The sequence below is a fragment of the Nansenia antarctica genome (genome assembly GCF_963989245.1).
Source record: "Nansenia antarctica genome assembly, chromosome: 1".
Lineage (NCBI taxonomy): Eukaryota > Metazoa > Chordata > Actinopteri > Argentiniformes > Microstomatidae > Nansenia > Nansenia antarctica.
In genome coordinates, this window is record NC_137674.1 from 71,817,350 (window position 1) to 71,835,277 (window position 17,928).

At 47.7% G+C, this 17,928-nt stretch overlaps 1 protein-coding gene across 1 annotated transcript in view; it reads right to left on the reverse strand.

Moving 5' to 3' along the window:
- lmo7b (LIM domain 7b) overlaps window positions 1-17,900 on the reverse strand; it is a gene marked incomplete at both ends in the record, with an annotated part of 29,911 nt that extends 12,011 nt beyond the window's left edge. The window contains 14 exons of the mRNA XM_080525877.1: window positions 251-1,076; window positions 1,285-1,415; window positions 4,266-4,338; window positions 6,635-6,703; window positions 7,377-7,670; window positions 8,954-9,265; window positions 9,628-9,766; window positions 10,574-10,754; window positions 11,537-11,650; window positions 11,799-11,829; window positions 14,640-14,746; window positions 15,103-15,172; window positions 15,769-15,839; window positions 17,832-17,900. Coding sequence (XP_080382003.1) covers window positions 251-1,076; window positions 1,285-1,415; window positions 4,266-4,338; window positions 6,635-6,703; window positions 7,377-7,670; window positions 8,954-9,265; window positions 9,628-9,766; window positions 10,574-10,754; window positions 11,537-11,650; window positions 11,799-11,829; window positions 14,640-14,746; window positions 15,103-15,172; window positions 15,769-15,839; window positions 17,832-17,900 — 2,487 coding nt within the window. The remainder of the gene's footprint in view (window positions 1-250; window positions 1,077-1,284; window positions 1,416-4,265; window positions 4,339-6,634; window positions 6,704-7,376; window positions 7,671-8,953; window positions 9,266-9,627; window positions 9,767-10,573; window positions 10,755-11,536; window positions 11,651-11,798; window positions 11,830-14,639; window positions 14,747-15,102; window positions 15,173-15,768; window positions 15,840-17,831) is intronic.
- Window positions 17,901-17,928: the final 28 nt, after the last annotated feature.

Below are 17,928 nucleotides of genomic sequence, written 5' to 3' on the forward strand. Positions count from 1 at the left end.
TAGGCTACTGAGATGTTCCTGATGTGTTATATCGTATGAATGTCTGTCTTTAAATGTGTGCGGTTCTGAATGTTAGACGTCCTCCATGTTTATTTATTTTGTTTAGTTTGTTGTCCTTCTGTGTTACCATATTCCATCAGGTTTTCTTTCTGTTTTTAGAGAGGGCGCCCTAAACCGGTGTAGTTTGGTGCGTGTTTAAATAAATTGACTATGACTATCACTAGGAAAGGGAAGATGGAGGGCTACTCACATACAGACGTGTAGGACGGGTTCTGTGCTGGTAGAGTCTGGGTAGCGAGGCCCCTCTGGGGGGCTTGACTCCGAAGGGCCTGGGGGTGGTGATGGCCGAGAGGCGGGAGGTGCCTTCGGACCTGCGGTAGCCCCGAGGGAGGGTAGCAGACACGCTGCCCGCCACCGCCGAACCCCCGATGCTGGCCCTGGAGCTGTATCTGTAGAGGCCCGCCTTGGCCTGGCTCCCGGCCTGCTCCGGGTGCTCCTTCCTGGGCACGGAGCCGTTCTGCTGGGGCTGGGGCACTGGGCCAACCTGCTCGAACACGGGGGCCCCCTCCTCAATCGGGTCCGAGAGGGGGGGGGTGTCCCCAGCGGGGTTCAAAGGCGCCGGGCTCCCCATGCTGTCGGCCCCGGTCCCGTGGGCGAGGGCCCCGTTCATCGGTGCGGCCATCGGCACGGTCATCATAGCAGTCGCGGTCCGATCTGCGGCGGCGGTTCTGATCCGGTCGGGTCCAGACAAGGGCACCGGAAGCGCTGGGCTGGTCTGGGCCTGGGCCTGGGCCTGGAGCTGGGTCTGGGAGGAGAGCGGGGAGTTGGAGGTGGGGGCGGTGGCTCTGTCCAGAGCCATGGTGGCAGTGTGGGTCTGCTCCCCCGGGGCAGGGGGGCGGGAGGCAGGCAGGCGTCCGCCGGAAGGTCCCGGGGCGGTCTGGAGGGTGGAGGAGGAGGCGTGCGGGCTGGATGGGCCCTCGACGGCCGAGCCTCGGGTCAGCTGTGCTTGCGGGCGGCGGAGTCTGACCTGGACTGTGGAGGAGGAGGAGGACGTGCCTGAACCCTCCTGCTGGTCTCTGATATGAAAGGAGAGAGGAGGGGGAGGGGGGAGGCTGGTGGCATCAGATTACACTATCACACATGAATGACCACTCACACACACACACACACACACAGAATCAAACAAAACAAACAAACAAACGGTATTCATTACATTGAGGTAATTGAGGTAAAGCTCAGTGTGTCATGAACCGTGGAACAGTGTGTGTGTGTGGGTGTGTATACCTCTCCTCCCGGAGCCCCCCGAGGGTCCCTGTGTGCCTGGTGTTGGCCCCGCCCCCGGCGGAACCTTCCTGAACCTTCCTGTAGCGGCCTGAGGCCACGCTCTGGCGGAGGGTCTTCCACTTGGACATATCCTGACAGAGGAGACAGAGAAGACGTTCACAGGGCCGCGGGCCAGGAGACTAGACTCTGACAGACCCCACACCAGGGGCCTGTTGCATAAAGATAGACCCAGTCTTAGACTTAGATCTCACTTTAAGTCAGTCTTGCTATAGACTCTAAAATGTTCCTGTTGCATAAAGCTCACCTATGAGTGACTAAAGTAAGTGCATTCTAGGTAAAATAAGACAGTTGACAGAAAAAAAACGACATGGCGGCCGAAACAGCTACACCTAGCGGCGGTAGAAAAACCTTTTTTTCTGCTGAAAACGTATGTTTATTGGAGGAATATAATGTGGAGAAAAGTATACTGCCCAGCAGTTTTAGCCAGTGAAGTAGTTTACCGCGCTGGAGTTACAGTGTTAGCTAGCTACTAGCCCTGACTCGTTCCCATAGCAACACACCTCTTAAATCAAGTTTAGCCAGGGGGGAAGGTGGCTAACCTCAAAATAAGTCAGTCTTATTATTATTATTATTTTTTTTTTTTTTTTATGCAACAGGCAGTCTTAATTAGACTGGTCTAACTTGAGAATATAAGACTAGTCTAAGGCTTAGACCAGTCTTAATCTATATTTATGCAACCGGCCCCAGACTGTAAAGAACAGATTAGACCAGCGGATCCCAAATCTATTTTGGTCTCAATCATTTCCTGGGTCACCCCAACAACTTGTTCGCGGGCTATGCCAACACTTAATAATGATGTCCAAGTGTGTTCTAAACTGTCTAAAAGATGCTCTTATTGGTTGGATTCAAAGCACAAAAACACAGAAATTATAGGCTACTGTATGGTAGACTGGTTCTGTATTGTAGAGTGGTTCTGTATTGTAGAGTGGTTCTGTGTTGTAGAGTGGTTCTGTATTGTAGAGTGGTTCTGTATGGTAGAGTGGTTCTGTATGGTAGAGTGGTTCTGTATGGTAGAGTGGTTCTGTATTGTAGAGTGGTTCTGTATTGTAGAGAGGTTCTGTATGGTAGAGAGGTTCTGTATTGTAGAGTGGTTCTGTATGGTAGAGTGGTTCTGTATTGTAGAGTGGTTCTGTATTGTAGAGAGGTTCTGTATGGTAGAGAGGTTCTGTATTGTAGAGTGGTTCTGTATGGTAGAGTGGTTCTGTATTGTAGAGTGGTTCTGTATGGTAGAGTGGTTCTGTATTGTAGAGTGGTTCTGTATTGTAGAGTGGTTCTGTATTGTAGAGTGGTTCTGTATTGTAGAGTGGTTCTGTATTGTAGAGTGGTTCTGTGTTGTAGAGTGGTTCTGTATTGTAGAGTGGTTCTGTATTGTAGAGAGGTTCTGTATGGTAGAGTGGTTCTGTATTGTAGAGTGGTTCTGTAGAGTGGTTCTGTATTGTAGAGTGGTTCTGTAGAGTGGTTCTGTATGGTAGAGTGGTTCTGTGTTGTAGAGTGGTTCTGTGTTGTAGAGTGGTTCTGTATTGTAGAGTGGTTCTGTAGAGTGGTTCTGTATTGTAGAGTGGTTCTGTAGAGTGGTTCTGTATGGTAGAGTGGTTCTGTATGGTAGAGTGGTTCTGTATTGTAGAGTGGTTCTGTATTGTAGAGTGGTTCTGTATTGTAGAGAGGTTCTGTATGGTAGAGTGGTTCTGTATGGTAGAGTGGTTCTGTATTGTAGAGTGGTTCTGTGTTGTAGAGTGGTTCTGTATGGTAGTGGTTCTGTATGGTAGAGTGGTTCTGTATTGTAGAGTGGTTCTGTATTGTAGAGTGGTTCTGTGTTGTAGAGTGGTTCTGTATGGTAGAGTGGTTCTGTAGAGTGGTTCTGTATTGTAGAGTGGTTCTGTAGAGTGGTTCTGTATGGTAGACTGGTTCTGTATTGTAGAGTGGTTCTGTATGGTAGAGTGGTTCTGTATTGTAGAGTGGTTCTGTATTGTAGAGTGGTTCTGTATTGTAGAGTGGTTCTGTATTGTAGAGAGGTTCTGTATGGTAGAGTGGTTCTGTATGGTAGAGTGGTTCTGTATTGTAGAGTGGTTCTGTGTTGTAGAGTGGTTCTGTATGGTAGTGGTTCTGTATGGTAGAGTGGTTCTGTATTGTAGAGTGGTTCTGTATTGTAGAGTGGTTCTGTGTTGTAGAGTGGTTCTGTATGGTAGAGTGGTTCTGTATGGTAGAGAGGTTCTGTATGGTAGAGTGGTTCTGTGTTGTAGAGTGGTTCTGTATTGTAGAGAGGTTCTGTGTTGTAGAGTGGTTCTGTATGGTAGAGTGGTTCTGTATGGTAGAGTGGTTCTGTATGGTAGAGAGGTTCTGTATTGTAGAGTGGTTCTGTGTTGTAGAGTGGTTCTGTATGGTAGAGAGGTTCTGTATGGTAGAGTGGTTCTGTATGGTAGAGTGGTTCTGTGTTGTAGAGTGGTTCTGTATGGTAGAGAGGTTCTGTATGGTAGACTGGTTCTGTATGGTAGAGAGGTTCTGTATTGTAGACTGGTTCTGTATGGTAGAGAGGTTCTGTATTGTAGAGTGGTTCTGTGTTGTAGAGTGGTTCTGTATTGTAGAGTGGTTCTGTATTGTAGAGAGGTTCTGTATTGTAGAGTGGTTCTGTGTTGTAGAGTGGTTCTGTATTGTAGAGAGGTTCTGTATGGTAGAGTGGTTCTGTATGGTAGAGTGGTTCTGTATGGTAGAGTGGTTCTGTATTATAGACTGGTTCTGTATGGTAGAGTGGTTCTGTGTTGTAGAGTGGTTCTGTATGGTAGAGTGGTTCTGTGTGGTAGAGAGGTTCTGTATGGTAGACTGGTTCTGTATGGTAGACTGGTTCTGTGTTGTAGAGTGGTTCTGTGTTGTAAATTGGTCAGGCTGGTGTGGGGGGTGCAGGTAAAAGTGGTGATAAGACTCACATCGTGCCACAAGACCTCACCATCCTTGATCCTGGCTACCGTCATCTGGAGGTCAATGTCAAACGATTTACTCCTGGATGTGGGGAAGAGGAAAGAAAGAAAGAGAAAGAGAGAAAGAAAGACAGAGAAAGAGAGAGAGATGACATCAAAGCAAGGGTCTGGTATGCATCGCAAGTCGTTGTTGTAGTAGTGTTGCAGTCGTACGGAGTGTAACATCACCATCTACTGGACATCTAATGGTATGACAAGCGCAATCAAGCATGCATAATCTATCTATCAATAAAGGCTATGTACACAATCCACTGTACTATACTGCACAGATAGTCAACTAGGGTTGTCATATTGCACAAGAGTATTTTTTCACATTATTTTAAAGTGTCACAGTTTGCAGGCTTGAAAATGTACATGTTTGTGCCTCAGCACTAGCTGCCATACAATCCGTCCGGACTGTCCGGACTGGTCCGCCCTATATGCAAAAGAATCCTTAGCCATGTGTAAAAAAACTAAAACTGCATACAAGGGGATGGTGAACAGCATCCAGCCATTATAGTGTTCATCCTTAAAACAGCATTTTTTTCATGGCTGGTTGTTAAAAGCATTAACTGACAATGCGACAGACAAGTGACAACAAAAGACACGAGAGGAGCATTTCAAGCTGCCAGCATTCAACCAGCCTTGGAGTTAGCAGCTAGCACGCAACGCTATGTGTATGTACGTGGGAACACAGTGACATCATAAAAGGGCAAGCTGCTGGGCTCAAGCACAACGCCAGCACGCGCAAAAGGGTGCCAAGCAGACACACCCACACCCACAAAGACCGTAGCGTCAAGATGAATAAACTCACAAGATCCAACCGGGGTTGACTTGGTGATATCTACAAAGAAGATCACAGACCACAAACAGACCAAAGAGAGACAGTGTCAGGTTGAGGTCAGGTAGATGACCAGAGCTACTGACATCTTTGACCCTCTATTGTACTGTAGTCTTGCAGCCATATTGGGTAGGAACACTGCAAGAGAAACAGTTCAGTCGAGAAGAGAATCAACCTTTCCTTGCCACCTATTCTAGGTCCACATGTATAATAAATCTAATAATAATAATGACTTTGATTTGTATAGCGCTTTTCCTGCAAACGTTGCAGCTCAAAGTGCTCCAATCATTATAATAATAATAAAATTATTTAGTCATTTAAAGGCAATATTAAAAAGATGGGTTTTTAGTCTTGACTTGAACATATTTGCTGAGGTTGCATTCCTAATGTCAACTGGCAGTGCATTCCACAATTTAGGTGCATAAAATGAGAATGCAGCCTCACCAAATCTCTTCTTTTGTACAGAGAAAACCAGCGTCAGAAGACCTGAGAGCTCTATTGGGCTGATATGCTAGCAAAAGATCTTTCAGATATTCTGGTGCTTAGATATAGATAGCACAGATCACAACAAACCCACCATCATCTTTGTTTACCACAAACTGTGCTGTGTGTTGTTGACCGTTCAAACATTTCCATTAAACATGGTTGGTCATAGTCTAGCCCTTCCACACTACTGCATGGAAGCTCTGGTATGCACGGAGAGGGGAGAGTTATGTGGTCCAACTCAAATCTCACCCAGGTGAGACAGGGAAAACACATTCATCACACCAACGCCACGTACGTCTGAGTTCATCGTTCCTTTATTGACCCACAATAAAATGTTTGGTTTTGTCATAGTACAAAAATAGACACAGACACACACACACACAGACACACACACAGACACAGACACACACACAGCTCTACAATAACACTTGTGTCCACACCTCTTTTGACTCGATAGTTAATAATACTTTGCATCATCGTATCATTGAAATATGTTCTACAGAGACTGAGGAGGATAAAGCCCCTTCAACCTGCCGAGAGATTTCCTACCTGGAAGATTCACTTGTTTGGCTTTCAGAATAGAATCATAAAAATGCTAGTTATCTTTTTAATACACCTCATAAACGTTAGTACAACAAGCCCAGGGTGTGAAATGAGAGCATTCTGATAACGTTTTACAGCACACACACACACCATTATTAATCTACAGGCAAATACTATTTGCATGTTTATGGCCAAATATAAAAGGTCTGTATAAAATGCAAATTAGACTTCTTCTATGCATCTACGGTTGATGTTTAGCTCAAGATGTTTAGTTCAGCTTGTTGCTGGCATGTGGAAACTATACTAATGCCAGGACACTGCTTCAATTAGAATTTGAGAAGTGCTCCATTGTCATCTACGCCCCACAAAGCTTTAGAACCGAGTGTCAAACAGAGCGTGAAGGGACCGTAGGGGAGGAGGGACTCAGGGGTGGTGAGGGGGGTGGGGGGAGGACAGGGTTCGCGCAGACACAGGTCGCCCTAGCCAGGGGGTGACATCATAGTCCTCCTCTTCCTCCGAGGAGCCCGGGGCCTTACGGCTAGAGGCAGGGAAGAGAGGGAGTGAGAAAAGGAGGGAGAGAGACAGGGAGTGGGAAAGACAGAGGAAGAGAGAGAGTCACACAGACAGAGAGGAAGAGGGGTAAAGACTATAGTGAGAAATCAGCAGTTGAAGAAAAAAATAACACCAAGGAGAAAGTTGTGTACTAACATTTGGAATTTCTCAAAATCAAGAAGGAGTGACAAAAAAAAACGAAAAATAGAATAGCATAGCATAGCATAGCATTATCACAGTCCATCTGTAACCAACTCCTTAACCCCCAAAACACACCGGGCATGTAAGTGGAACGTCAAGCGTCACACCAGAGAGAAGCTTTGGGCGGACAGACTCGACTTGTGTCGTTTTCATCTGGACGGCTACACACATCCACCACGGACGGAGGTCAAAAACAGACCTGATTAACTAAACGAATCGCCACAAGCCGTACGTGAGGCTGTGCTTCTCACAGAGGCTGGCAGTGGGACAGTGACCATGGGAGTCAGTGATTCAGCTGAGGGGGACGGGCGCTTCCAGATGGAACACGCGACATGCCCAGTGTGGTTTGGAGGAGAGGGGGGGGCGGGGGGGTTTACTGCCAGCCTGCTCGTTTATTTATAGATTTTTTTTGCACCCACAAATCCAACATTACACTCAGGCATTCTCCCGGGACAGACCTGAAGCCCTGCATCTTCCTGTACCAGGGCCTCCGCTGGGATCCCAGCTTGATCCGGCCCACGCGCGCCTCCTCCTCGGGGGTCCAGTACTTGGGCAGGAACTTGTCGAAGCCCGGGTTGGCCGAGGTCTGGTGGAGGGTCTGCTCCACGCGCCGTGCGTACAGGTCATCCTGCACGGGGTCCGCCTCGCCCCCCTCCTCGCCCCCCCACTCCTCGTCCTCCTCCGAGTCTTCCTCGCACAGCGCCCTCAGGAAGATCTCCTCGTCCAGGCTCCGCTCCGCCTCAGACCGGGTCCTGGCGTGGGGGTGGGGGTGGAGGGGGGAGGTGGTGGTGGTGGTGGTGGTGGTGCTACTGCTGCTGATCCACCACAGACACAGTAGAAGTACCGTCCGTGTTAAACTTAAACATGGACACTTCACTACAGACTAACAGACCGGATATCCAATCACCACTGACCATCCATCCATCCATCCAGCTTGACGTCAGTCTCCTACAGTAGGGGGTTAGCAGCGCCGGGGGTAAGCCTCTCACACCGTGGACATCTCGTTCTCTACGTCCGTACGCTGAGTTTGTTAGCCTGTTAGCGTTAAGATGTTAGCGTGTTCGACCGAACGGAGGACATGCTGCCACAGACAAGCCCATGCAGCATCAGAGGTGGCAGTGGAGTTAAGCAGGACTGGCTGGTGGCACACTCAACGCTCTCACGCCGGCATCTTGCCGTTCTTGTGGAAGCGTGCTGCAGGTTAGTGTGAACGCAGAGCAGCCAGATGTCAGTGAGTCCCATAAACGTGACGCGTGCCCCCCCCCCCCCCCCCACCCATGTTTCAGCATCACCAGCAGATAGGATGATGATCGTTTATGAAGGATGAGGAGGAGGGGAGTGACCGTCAAGCCGAAAACACAAACGCCTGCCTCCCTCTCCTGTTGTGTTCCAGGTCACCTACATTGTAGTACGTAACCATATCAATACCATATGGGGCCTGTTGCATAAACATAGATTAAGACTGGTCTAAGCCTTAGACTAGTGTTATATTCTCAGGTTAGACCTGTCTAATTAAGACTGTCTGTTGCATAAAAAATAAGACTGACTTATTTTGAGGTTAGAAAGTTAGCCACCTTCCCCCTGGCTAAGCTTGATTTAAGAGCTGTGTTGCTATGGGAACGAGTCCGGGCTAGTAGCTACTAGCTAACACTGTAACTCCAGCACAGTAATCTACTTCACTGGTTAAAACTGCTAAGCAGTATACTTTTCTCCACATTATATTCCTCCTACATACATATTTTTTTTCAGCGGAAGAAAATGACGTTTATCTCTCAGGTTTATCTCTCTAGAATGCATTGCGTGACAGGCTATCTAAGTCAGTCTTACCGTAGTCACTCATAGGCTAGCTTTATGCAACAGTAAAATGTTCGTCTATAGCAAGACTGACTTAGATCTTGGACTTGGGTCTATCTTTATGCAACCGGCCCCTGTAGTTGATCTGTTATGACAGTACATCAGTACTATCCTGTAGTTAACCTGACTGCAACATGGACACTCTGGAACACAACCCTTCTCTCTCTCCTGGCTGTCTGACCTGGGGGAGGACACCTCGGTGAGTCTGGGAGGGGTGGTCACCCTCAGGCAGCGCCCGGGGGTCCCGTGGGCCAGCCCGCCTCTCCGGGGGCTCATGGGTAGAGCGAAGTTGGCGGGGGCGGCAGGGGCGGGCGAGTGGAAGCGTCGGCTGGCCAGGTCGTCCGTGACCACGTCCGGTTCTGGCCGGTCGGGTCCATCCGAGTCGCTGTCGCTACAGTAATCGTAGGCCCACTGGAGGAAGACCTCGGCGGGGTGGAGCTTGGGGGGGAGGGGCGGGCTCTGAGGGGGAGGGGGAGGGGCATTCTTGTCTCCACTGAGACCACAGACCAGATCAGGCGGGATCAGAATCAATTACAACCAGCCGGACCCCGTCCTTCACAGGCAGGGGGGGGTCTTTAGAAAGACCCTCAATTAAAAAAGAACTGTCAGCAGACGTGCTTTGCGACGTGTGATAAATAACGAGAGACCCCTGTCAAAGTAACGGACATCCCACCCGTCTGAATTTCATTTAATTTCAACAAAAACTAAATTGAGCTAAAATCTCAATAAAAAAACAACAACAACAATCTCAACTGATAGCAACTCTTTAGGGCGTGTTAAATGAACGCGATAAATGCTTTTTAGTGTTTAGCGGTGCGGTGCGGAGGGAGTTATTGTAGGTAGAGAAGACCTTACCTGGAGAGGGGGCTGAGGCAGCCCGGCCCCACCCGCTTCTTGCGCAGGGGCGAGGGGAGGTTCCCCCGGAGCCTCTGGCCCGACACATCACTGCCCTGCATCCTGAACCCCTGATCCGCCTCCGCGTCACTACACCAGCCTGAGGGACGGATGGAGGGATGGGAAGGTGGGGGGAAAGAAAAGGGGGGGGGGGGGGGAAGAAAAATTGAAGAATTGGTAAGTGGAAAAGAGGGGAGAGGAGAGAGAGGAGACATGCACCTTGACACAGGGAAGTCGAGGAGTGAGCAGCCCTGAGCCCCACCTCTGCCCTGTATCACACACACACCAGACACGCCCATTATCACCCGAATGTGGAAGCTGCCGGAATGTCTCACAGACGTGTATGGGAGAGCGGGCGGAGACACGGGACAGCGTTCCTGCTCCTGTTACCACGGCTTTGGGAAGAGCGTCATTCCTGTCTGATAAGTCCAGGGAACTTAACTCAACTCATCAAGGGTTTGATGTTTAGCTGATTCAGTGAGTTATCAGGTATGTTAGGGTTTTAAAAAACAACAGCAGCAACCGTGCAGTCCATGTTCCTAGATGCTAGTCGAGAAATATTTAAGCAATTATGATGAATGCACTACTCGGCTAGGCAGAGGAGGGGCCTGGTCTGCTAGGTCCTAGGGACTAAGGCCACATGCCTGATCAGCACACCAATGTTGAGTTTCTAAATTGTGTTAAGGCGTTTAGGGTTAACACTAGAACAGCCATTTGACCCTGTGAGTAATTGTTGTTATATATCTTTGCGCTCAATCAAATTTCAGGACTCTCCTTTCATGACTTTTCCTAGAGATGTGCGTTCTACCATCCAATATCCTTACATTTTCAAAATCCCATCAGAAAAAGCTAGTTTAAAGCTATTTTGCAGTTACTTTATAAGCCCCTAAAGTCTGCGCTCGTTTACCTTCGCTCTTGGCCTTCAGGTTGGAGGACGACTCGGCAGAGTCACAGCTCTCCACAGAGTCTGTCCTCCCGTAGGTGACCTCCTCCTCCCTCTCTGGGGGGTACCAGGTCTCGCTGAAGCCGCTGTCCCTCACGCTGCCGCTACGGTCTCCTTTAGGAGGGACGGAGGAGTCCTCTAGAGCCTGGCGAACAAGACAGAAGAAATACAGGTCACCCCCACCCCTGGAGAACGTCTGCGGGGTTATCAATCACAACCACAGGTACAGCCGAGACATCCCTTGTGCTGCACTTGGTCATGTTCATGAGGAAAACCTTCTTGGAATCGGAATTTTAAAAAGACGAGGGCACTGCTTGCCTGAGTTTGTCCAATTACAACACAGGGTTTTGTCTTCTAATAATAATAATAATAATAATAACTTACATTTATATAGTGCCTTTCACAAACCCAAGGTCGCTTAACAAGGCAATGGGACAAAACAGAACAGAGCCAGAGAGACCAACACAAACAAAGAGACAGAGACAAACACACAAAACAAGAAACAGTGAAACAGCTACTACAGGTTGAATACAATGGTGAAAAGGTGGGTTTTAAGGGCAGCATTGAATATGTCCAGGGATGGAGAGTCACAGATATCTTTGGGTAGAAGGTTCCAGAGGGTGGGGGCTGCCACACTGAAAGCTCTGTACCCAAAGGTCCGGAGTTTGGCGCTGGGTTGGATGAGGAGGCCCGTGTTAGGACCTCAGAGTTCTGGATGGGGTGTAGTGGTGCCGTGGTGTAGTGGTCCCACAAAATGTTTCACTTGAAAGTGCCGACTGAATGAAACCCTCTGGTCTGCATTGGATGCATTAGAGGAGAGGAGCCTACCTTGGACAGAGCCAGGCCCAGAGAGAGGCCTACCATGGACAAAGCCAGAGGGGAGGGGCCTACCTTGGACAGAGCCAGGCCCAGAGGGGAGGGGCTTACCTTGGACAGAGCTATGCCCAGGAGTCCCTCGAGGGCCTTGAGGTTGAGTTGCGGTCCGCTGTAGAAGGGGTCCGCCTGGGCCTTCCTACCCAACCAGTAGATAGTGATCAGGACCTGGACCACAGGGAGAGAGAGAGAGAGAGAGAGAGAGAGAGAGAGAGAGAGAGAGAGAGGGGGATGAGATAGAGAAAGAGAGAGAGAGACAGCAGAGAATCTACTGTATCTTTAAAGCACAAACAAAACACAGTAATCATCTCCTTACGTTTTTTAGCCTTCTGCTGGTCTCCTCACACCTAACAGAGAAGGAGAGAGGAACACTGCGATTAATCTGTTACAGAAGATCTTCCTACTGGCTCGCCCTCTCAGTGGAAGCACAAACTACAAACTGTGCACACTCCCACGTACGCAACAGTCATTCAAAACACCAATAACCTTAACTTCATGCTTTTAAAGGTATAATAAAAAAGAATGACATTTTGTTGATACGTAGCGATATCTCTCCCTTTCATTCGCAATGTTGACACAGAGCAGGTTAAGACCTATCTAGCTCCATTTGAGGTGTCATTTGACGTCTGCTGCCTAGCCAACCAGCTCCTCTTCACCCGACTGTACGTCAGAGACATCCCACAATCAACACCATACTCAATAGCGTAACTCCATAGCGTAAGACAGTCCAATAGTCTAATCAATAACCCCAAACTAAAACAAACAAGCTCATACCATAACATAACATGCTGTACAGTACAGTACCTTCTCCATGTTAACACATGTCGACATCCACTTCAACAGCCTATAAACTCACACCATGCACACATGTGCAGGAGAAATTACTTCTAAAAATAACCTCTCTTCTCCACTCTCTGGGGTTTAATACCGAACAGTTCTAAGGAGTGATCTTCTGCGACTATTAATAGGACCAGTAATATAGTAATACCCCCCCTCCCTCCCTCCCTCCCTCCCATCCCCGCCTGGAGAACACCCACTACACCCCTCTATTACCCGAACTGACCCCCCCCCCCCCCAACCCCTGACCGAACATGCCATTCCCCTATGGCAGGGGTGGCCAACCAGTCGGAGACTAAGAGCCACAAAAAAATGTTGGGGTACCAGAAAGAGCCACATCATACATGCAGGCTCACAAAAAATGGATTGAAAAAATCAGGTGTAGTGCTGAGGCACAAATGTGTACATTTCAAGCCTGCAAACTGCGACACTTTAAATGAATGTGCAATAACACTATGTGCAATATGACAACCCTAGTCGTTTTATCTGTACAGTATAGTATAGGGGATAGTGTACATAGCCTTTATTTATGTAAACCAGCTCCTTTCCCTTCTTGTTTTTTTAGTTATTTTTTTCTTTCCTAGCACCAGGGGAGCCACCCCTCCCAAATGTCGTTGTTTGGTACCTGTACTATAGCAATGACAATAAAGACCATTCATTCAAAAGCGCTCATTCACACACACGCAATACATTTCCAATAGGCTATGAGACCAGTGGTGTCATTTCAGCAAAAGCCAAGGTATGGCAAGGTCTGAGTGGATTTTTTTTTCAAAACAGTTGTGCAATAGTCAATTTTGGTGAGTTGTTTCTATACAATTTACTTATGTGACATTAAGGTAATGAATAAAGGAGACAACTACAGTATGCAGGTAGTACATCTTAATTTTAATAATAATCATAATAATAATAATAATAATCTTTCCTAGCAGGCAGACTGGTTCAATCTCCTTAGAAACAAAACATAACAGATTTAGCTATTCTCAACTCTAAACGAACTGCACTGTTAAAACACTAGATTAGACCTCACCTGTGTCCCTGTCGCCTGTTTAGACCTCACCTGTGTCCCTGTACTTGTCTCTGCTGCCCTTTGACCAAAAGAGGTCTTTATGTCCATTTTCCTTTTTTCCCCTGGCATATTTGTTTTACCAGCTCACCTAGTAAAAGTGAGACGATTGACAATATCAAAAACATGCTTGCACACACACATATAACTTACTCACACACAAGTCAGTGTTACTGGCCCCAATTTGGTAGAATTATTACTGAAATTATTGAGAATAGAGAAATTGTTGACATACGTAAACTAGCTGTTGTAATCTTTAATGTTCGCTAACTAGCGAACTCACTAAAATAACATTAGAACATGTTTGTACTGACAGAACATGACATGAACTTGTTCATTAATATGTTACATTTGAACCAACAGTACGTAAATGGCATTTATACAGTTTGTTTAACACACCTGAATGAACGAGAATCGTGGACATGGTTTTAACATTAACGTTACTCATGGCTTGTTTATTGAGGAACCGATGTCCCGCTCCAGTGTTGCCAGATAGGCCTACTTTTGGTCACTCTGGACGGGTGGGATTCGGCAGCTTTTAGATTGGTTGGGCTTGAAATTGTCAATCCCGTCTGGCAACCCTGTGCTCCACTACAGCGCCAGGCTGGTGGGGTGAGATGGAGCCGGGAGGTTTTGAGTTACCGTTGTGTGTAGTGGATAAAATCACCAAAATGACTAAACGTGTTTCAGATTTTTTTAAAAATGTAAACCAGGTATGGCGAGTGCCATGAATTGCCATACCAAAACGACGCCTATTGAGACACAGAGAGCGAGCCACGCACTTTTAATGAATGGATTAAAGAGCCGCACAGAGACATGCAAAGAGCCACATGCGGCTCGCGAGCCGCGGGTTGGCCACCCCTGCCCTATGGGTACTACAGAAATAGTTTCAAGTTTCAAGTTTATTGTTACAGGATAACTCCCCTCCATGTGTGTACGGTTTCGCTTCTCTGTGTCCTTTAGTCACGCATGCAGATCCATCTCATCTCAGGTCCATTTGCACAGCGCACACATTACCTCAGCTGACATGGAAATGCTCTGCAAACATCATTCAAATGCAACCAGATTCTCACAGAAGACAAGTGGCCATATATTCACCATTGACTTTGGTGGTGTTTATTTATTTGTTTAATTCTTGAGCGTGTGTGTGTGTGTGTGTGTGTATGTGTATGCGTGTGTGTGTGTGTGTGTGTGTGTGTGTATGCGAGTATATGCAAGTGTGTGTGTGTGTGTGTGTGTGTGTGTGTGTGTGTATACCTGAGCGTAGCGCGGGTAGACAGGTCCTGCAGGTCTCCGGGGTGAAATAGCTGTGCTTCGTTCAGACCTAGCTGCCCACAAGCCTTGAGGAACAGGCTGATATTGTCCTGGGTGGGGTGGGGGGGAGATAAGGTAGGCGAATAAGTGGGAATGGGTGGAGGCAGGAAGTGGGAGTCATTGTAAAAGTCAATGAAATATAGATAGCTTGTCTGTATGTATTCATATGAGGTAGTCTCTGAATAGACTTTCAAAATGTGTCACAGTGAAGGGTAGTAGGGGTGGAATGGTAGTAGGGGTGATGCACGGTAAGGTGACAGATTGACTGTCTTAGTTCCACATCGGTCGACGCAACCCCATGTCTCAGAATCACTACATCAGGAAACCGCCGCGGTCGAGACTTCCTGGCAGGCACACACACACAAACTCACACACACACAGGCACACACAGGCACACACATCTCACCAGGCCGGCGATAGGAGTAGACAGTCTGTTGAGTCTCTTAATGAGGCCAGGTTTCAGCTCGTTGATCAGACTGAAACGACACAACAGAGCAGAGAGAGACAGAAGAGTTAGAGAGAGAGAGAGAAGAGAGTTAGAGAGAGAGAAGAGAGTTAGAGAGAGACAGGAGAGTTAGAGAGAGAGAGGAGAGAGTTAGAGAGAGACAGGAGAGTTAGAGAGAGACAGGAGAGTTAGAGAGAGACAGGAGAGTTAGAGAGACAGGAGAGTTAGAGAGAGACAGGAGAGTTAGAGAGACAGGAGAGTTAGAGAGAGAGAAGAGAGTTAGAGAGAGAGAAGAGAGTTAGAGAGAGACCACAGGCTAAAAAACAAGGCCTCCATGGCCACGCCACGTGTCTGCTCAAGAGCCTCATTACCAGGTGTACAACACCTTCACAAGAGCAGTTCAGTCAGCCAAGCAGGTAGGTGTAGTGTACTGTGCAGGTCAGGGGAGGTGTGTGTTTGACACCATTCCATACCTCCATCCAGCCTCCCCAGGCGGGTATTCCAATCAACGTCGCTTAAGGAAAACCCAGGCCTATTTTTGATAAGTCTTGCAATTTTCCTTTAGCAACGTTGATGGAATACCCCCCCTGGTAAAGATGTACAATAACAGATAACACAGTTACTCACTCGCACAACAGAACTCCATTCTCCAGGGCAGAGCGGAAGTTGTTGCCGCCAAACGATTTCCTGGTCACTTCCTATAGAGGAAGAGCAGAATACCTTTCTGTGTATATACTGTATGTTCCACAGAGAGAGGGAGAAGATCGGGGGTGGGGGGGTATTCCATCAACGTCGCAAAAAGAAAATCCAGGCTTATTTTGATAAATTTTGCGATATTTATAAAAATAAGCCTGGATTTTCTTTTAGCAACGTTGATTGAATACCCCCCTGCTGCATCGCTGAATGAATAGAAGAGATCAGGAGACATATGGTTCCCCTCCCCCCCCCCAATAAAATCATCAGCCAAGATAAATGTTAAAGTACAACGCCTACAGCAGAACACACAATGCCAAGGAAACAGACAGTGCACAAAGCATGTCGACGAGAACATAAAGTACATCCAAAACAACAACAACAACAACAACAACCTCATTCTCCAAACACACAACTTCTCCTGTGAGAGGATAGAAAGAGGGCGTGAAGAGGGTCTCCCTATTGCCCTACATACCAACACTGCTCCCTCTCTATCTCTCTCTCTCTCTCTCTGTCCGCCCCCCCCCCCTCTCTCTCTGCCCCCCCCCCCTCTCTCGCTCCATCCCCCCTCTCCATCACTAATGACACCCATATCTGACCACTGACAGAACTGCCTCTTCTGCCAGTGGAGGGCAGGGTGGGGGTGGAGGATCACTCCTTCCCCGTCAATTAACATGGTCAGACAATACAAATAGTGACTCTGTCCTTCTATTATCACTAGAACTATCCTCTCCCTATCGCAGAGCTATTGTGGGAGGGTAAAATGGTTTGACCCCCCCACCCCCCCCGAGCCCCAAATCAAATGAACATCCCCCAAACCCATCCCTCCCCCCCTAATCATCTCCCATCCCTTTCATCTCTCGTTAACGAACCACACTGAGAATTCTGGAGGGCCAACAAGACTGGCACGGGCACTGTGCCAAAGGCACGCGCACGTTAAACCCCCCCCCGAAGTAGAGCGAAATCATGTGATCAGAGTGCGTACATGACTGGGCACGTCAGCCACAGAGCAGAGCGACAGGGACACTGACACGGACACGGACACGGACACGGACACACACACGGACACACGGACACACTCTCTTGGGAAGCATTGTTCATTCATACAGGAACTGGGTGGGGGTGGTGGGTCCCTCTGTGTTCTTCATCTCTCTCTTCCTCAGGCCCCCTGAATACCCCCCCACCCCTTACCAATGCTCCCTTTACGGCCCTCTCTCCACCCCTCACCCCTGCTCTCCCCCTTCTCTCTCCATGTTCCCCTCTCTGAGAACATGGTACCCTGGTCCCTCTGCAACCATATAGACTAATCAGTGGAACCTTACATCATAAGAGCAGTCAGTGTTACATGGGATTATGCAAAACTGCCCGTCTTATACATCATGTACCAAAACACAGCAGCAAGCACATTACATTCCCAGCCAATAGCATGTATCAGGGATCATTCGTGAAATAATTGTGATGTTTGGTCAGTTGTATTATTTACCATGCTATAAAAACTCTTCCTGGGCACAGTCGAAGACTTCATTTAGAACATTGACCAGTGCCATTACATCTAATTGCAGCGCAGGGTTTTTATCAGGTTTTAGTATTAGTCAATATCAGGCGATGATGATATAACGGTTAAATTATATTTAATTTAAAATCTAAAAACATGTGTTTCTACTGCTTCAGTATTTTCAGTAGGCTATGTTAGCAGACCTCCCCCCAAAAAATCCATATAATATCTGAGCTGGGCATCATTTGGTAGTAGCCTACAACGGGTTCAAAAGAGTCCCCAAAATGTTCCCAAATGATGCAAGTAGCCACCGCATTGGGACTGCACACGATGTGTTCCTCTGAGAGAACCACTGGGAACATAAGCTTTGGAGAAGTCTCCACCAGTATGAGTAAAGCCTCAAATGTGTCAATGTTCATGTTGAACAACAGAGTATGCACGTAAGTAAAGTAAGTTCTATACTGTTTATAATTCGTACTGTGCAACACATCAACAAACTGACCTCCAGCCACCGCTGCGCCTCGGTGAAGGCGTCTGCACAGCTCACACTCGTCTGCTCTCGCCACTCCATCACGGTGCTGCTGACCAAACCAAGCAAA